At 42.4% G+C, this 5000-nt stretch overlaps 1 protein-coding gene across 1 annotated transcript in view; it reads right to left on the bottom strand.

Annotated features, from left to right (window-relative positions):
* Nucleotides 1-1814: 1814 nt before the first annotated feature.
* The window catches only part of fh (fumarate hydratase), a 12781-nt gene continuing 9595 nt past the window's right edge, over nucleotides 1815-5000 (bottom strand). The window contains exons 10-11 of the mRNA XM_079850778.1: nucleotides 4582-4735; nucleotides 1815-2139 (exon numbers count right to left, since the gene is read on the bottom strand). Of these exons, the coding sequence (XP_079706904.1) occupies nucleotides 1997-2139; nucleotides 4582-4735 (297 nt within the window). The 3' untranslated portion in view covers nucleotides 1815-1996. The remainder of the gene's footprint in view (nucleotides 2140-4581; nucleotides 4736-5000) is intronic.

The raw sequence follows: 5000 nt of genomic DNA, 5'->3' as shown, positions 1-5000 counted from the left end.
TTTTTCTTAAGTGTTGTAAAACACAGTTAAACACACAGAAGAGTCTCACTGATGCGAGCGCTGAAAGCAGCACCAGATGATCTGCAGATGGATGATGTTCTAGAAATAAACCCGTGTGTGTGTGTGTGTGTGTGTGTGTGTGTGTATGAACGCTGAGTGTTTCTGACACACATCTCCTCGTGACGCTCATTATTTCATGAAGTCAGTCGATATCTGCCCGTGGCGTCTGCGGATCCAGCAGAGTTTGCAGAACGTGATTCTGTTAGTGACGGGCAGAGAACAATCAATGCAGAGGATTTATGATTTATGAGTGTTATTGGTACACATATGAACGGGAGTTTTCATTCTTTTACTCCAGTCAGTATTTCTCAGTCTGGGTTTCATGTTAAAAATGCATAAAAATAAATAAATGTTTACATATTGGGGCATGTTGTCACAGTGAACCTGCCACTAAACAACCTTTTCATCAGAACTGAATAAGAGAAACAGCTCGCATGAAGCACAGGGGAATTAATTAAACAGCTGAAACGAACAAAATTGCAAAAATAATTAACAAATTTTTTTTTATTATAGATGATTCTTCTCGAAGGTTTTATTATGTTAGATCTCAAACCAGTGCTATTTTAGTATTATTTACACTATTATAGTATTTATTAATGTTTTGAATTAGCTTCTATTATAAGATGAATTGCTTGAAATATGATTGGACTCATTTCGAAAAATTTAAATAAAGTCTGTCATATAAGCTACATACAGTCATAATGAGTACATTATAACTGTGTGATTGGGAAATGGCTTTTAATAATGACTTATTTGCAAATTTATATAAAAATTTTGATTTAGATTTATCAGCCAATGTATCGGTTATCGGCCATATTCATATCGTGCATCACTAATGTAAACATTTATTCCAGTCAGTAGCTATTAGCTAAGGCTATTTATACCTCAGCTTTACTTCAGTTCCCCAAAACGTAATAATCTTCGTAATAATACCAAGTAATTAGCAATAACAATAAACTCACAAAAATATATGAATATATCAAATATATGACAGAAATAAATCAAATGATTAGAACTAATATAAGATATAAATCACACACTCGCACACACTCACACACACACACACACACACCTGCGTCTCCAGGTAAACACACACATACACATACACACACACACACACTCACACTCATCTCCTCCTGTGGTGGCCATATGTCTCTCAGCCCCCTGTCGCTCTCCTCTTCCTCTGCTCCATGTGTGTGTGTGTGTGTGTGTGAGTGTGTGTGCGAGTGTGTGTGTGTGTGTGTGTGTGTGTGACCCGAGGCTCAGTGGGACTGATGATCTCACACAGGCTCTGAATATCAACACGGAGCAGGTGAAATGCCAGACTCGACTTGAGGACGATCCGCTGGTGTGGGTGTGTGTGTGTGTGTGTGTGTGTGTGTGTGTCTGTGAGAGTGTGTCCTTCCCTCGGTGCTGATCATCTACACAAACCCTCGCTCATAATCACACACACACACACACAAATCACACACACACACACACACACACACACATCTCTCACACACACACACACACATCTCACACACACACACATCTCACACACACACACATCTCACACACACACACATCTCACACACACACACATCTCACACACACACATCTCACACACACACATCTCACACACACACATCTCACACACACACGTAGAACATCAATCCTATTTTCGTTATTATAGTGAACTAAAAGCTTGAAAAAAATATATTTTTGTTACTTGAAATAGAGAGAAACACATTTCCAGTGGGAGAAACAGCCGGTTGGATCTGTGAACAGTATTTAATGCACTGTGAACGGATACGAACAACCAATGACAATCTGAAGATGTGATGTCACACACATATGGTCCATCACAGCAGATTCACGAGCAACGGAGGAGCTCAAAGGTCACTCGGCAGAGACGCGAGGAACGCAGTGTGTTATGGTCTGAGGAGCCTCGGCTTTATTTGGGTCCCAGCATGTCTTCAGGACGCACCCACAGGTCGAACTGCTCCTCCGTCAGGAACCCGAGCTTCAGCGCCGTCGCCTTCAGAGTCGAGCCGTCCCTGTGCGCAGTCTTCGCTATAGTGGCCGCTTTATCATAGCCTGAGGACACACACACACACACACTTTATATTTCAATACTTCCAGGCATTTATCAATGTCTAAAAGAGTTAAAAGCAACGTGACGATGATTTTTCAGGTGAGACTTTACAATAAGGTTTATTAGTTAAGATGAACAATACTTCAGCATTTATTAATCTTGTTTAATTACTAGTGCTATTAAATCAAAGGTTGTATTTGTTAACATTAGTTAATGCACTGTGAACTAACATGAACAAATAATGAACAGCTGGATTTTTATTAACTAACATTAAGAAAGATTAATAAATACTGTAACAAACGTATTGCTCATTGTTAGTTCATCGATTGACTGCACTAATTTCAATAGTTCCGTTCCCATAATGTTTGCAAAACTAGGAACATTTTTTTTTTAACATTTGTTTCAGAGAAAACTTAAAAACTATAAATATAATCAGTAATACATTTATTGAACAAAGCCACAGTTGTCTCAAACTGAAAAATCAACAAGTCAAGTTGCTTTCAATTTATTTTTTTGACATTCAGAAATGACTGTTACATTTGAATGTTCTCTGAACGTTCCGAAACAAATTGTTACATTTAAAATGTGGATGTCATTTGAGTGACAGATTCCAGGCCCCGCCCACTAAACTACAGCTTTGAGTGACAGATTCCAGGCCCCGCCCACTGAATGACAGCTTTAAGTGACAGATTCCAGGCCCCACCCACTGAACTACCGCTTTGAGTGACAGATTCCAGGCCCCGCCCACTGAATGACAGCTTTGAGTGACAGATTCCAGGCCCCGCCCACTGAACTACAGCTTTGAGTGACAGATTCCAGGCCCCACCCACTGAACTACCGCTTTGAGTGACAGATTCCAGGCCCCGCCCACTGAATGACAGCTTTGAGTGACAGATTCCAGGCCCCGCCCACTGAACTACAGCTTTGAGTGACAGATTCCAGGGCCCCGCCCACTGAACTACAGCTTTGAGTGACAGATTCCAGGCCCAGCCCACTGAACTACCGCTTTGAGTGACAGATTCCAGGCCCCGCCCACTGAACTACAGCTTTGAGTGACAGATTCTAGGCCCCGCCCACTGAACTACAGCTTTGAGTGACAGATTCCAGGCCCCGCCCACTGAACTACAGCTTTGAGTGACAGATTCCAGGGCCCCGCCCACTAAACTACAGCTTTGAGTGACAGATTCCAGGCCCCGCCCACTGAACTACAGCTTTGAGTGACAGATTCCAGGCCCCGCCCACTAAACTACAGCTTTGAGTGACAGATTCCAGGCCCCGCCCACTGAACTCCAGCTTTGAACACAGGTTTGTGTGTCTGACGATCTCAGCATCCGTTCACTGTAACTGCTGGACAAAACTGGTTTATTTGCTGCTTTTTTGAGCAATTTTCATCTTCCAGGTTTAAAATCTTCATGTCGACATCACCGGATGTGATGTTTTTAACTGGGATCTTTCCAAGTTAAGACCAAATGTTTTTCCGGTAACGTTAATAGAACGCTTGTCCAAAGTTATCTGGTCTTTAATAATGTTCTCAAAACATTAGTATGAAAACATTATTTATACATCATTCATGGAGGTTTTTTTTCCTGAAATGTTTCAGTTGGACGTTTTTTAAATGTAACAGCTTGTTTCAGAACGTTTAAAGAACATTCAAAAGTAACATTCCCATAATGCTTGAAGAATGATACAATAGAACATTCAGAACTTTCAGTTATTTATGCGTTAAATTGGAGATGCATGTGTTTGTGTGATTTAAAGGAGCTTACACATCCATGTATAATATATTTGTTGGTTTTTTTGTGTGTGCTGATGAACCGCAGCAGTGTTTGTGGGAATCTGTGATGCTTCAAACTCAACGAGAGTGAAGTAAAAGCGTCTGGATCATTTCATGACTCTATGGAACACATGCAGCGCCCTCTGCTGTCTGTTCCCTCCACTCACAGTCCTCATCCACACACACTGAAGAGCACACTCACCGTCCTCATCCACACACACACACACACACACACACACACACACACTGAAGAGCACACTCATCGTCATCATCCACACACACACACACACACTGAAGACCACACTCACCGTCCTCATCCACACACACTGAAGACCACACTCACCGTCCTCATCCACACACACTGAAGAGCACACTCACCGTCCTCATCCACACACACACACACACACACACACACACTGAAGATCACACTCACCGTCCTCATCCACACACACACACACACACACTGAAGAGCACACTCACCGTCATCATCCACACACACACACACACACACACTGAAGACCACACTCACCATCCTCATCCACACACACACACACACTGAAGACCACACTCACCGTCCTCATCCACACACACACACACACACACACACTGAAGACCACACTCACCGTCCTCATCCACACACACACACACACACACACACACACACACTCACCGATGTGAGGGTTGAGAGCCGTGACCAGCATCAGCGACTCGTTCATCAGCTTGTTGATCCTCTCGGTGTTGGCCTGGATCCCCACCACACAGTTGCTGGTGAAGGACACGGACGCGTCGCCCAGGAGTCTGGCAGAGTTCAGCACGTTCTTGATCTGAAACACACAATAACATTCAGATCCTTCAATCTGAGTGTGTTGTTATATAAACCATCAGCGCTGGAGCTTCTGCAGTGATTCCACTGGCCATGCATGAATTAATTAAGAAGCTTATAATCAGATTATTAGATTATTCATCGATTATTCATCGCAGGAAATGCATGAACTGATTAATTGTTCGCTGTACAGTAGAGGTGATCTGCAATCATATTACAGACTAGTTTTGCAGATTATTTTATTATTACTATCAGTATTAGTGTTG

The sequence above is a fragment of the Squalius cephalus genome (assembly GCF_949319135.1).
Source record: "Squalius cephalus genome assembly, chromosome: 19".
Classification (NCBI taxonomy): domain Eukaryota; kingdom Metazoa; phylum Chordata; class Actinopteri; order Cypriniformes; family Leuciscidae; genus Squalius; species Squalius cephalus.
This window is presented reverse-complemented; position numbering and strand designations above follow the sequence as displayed.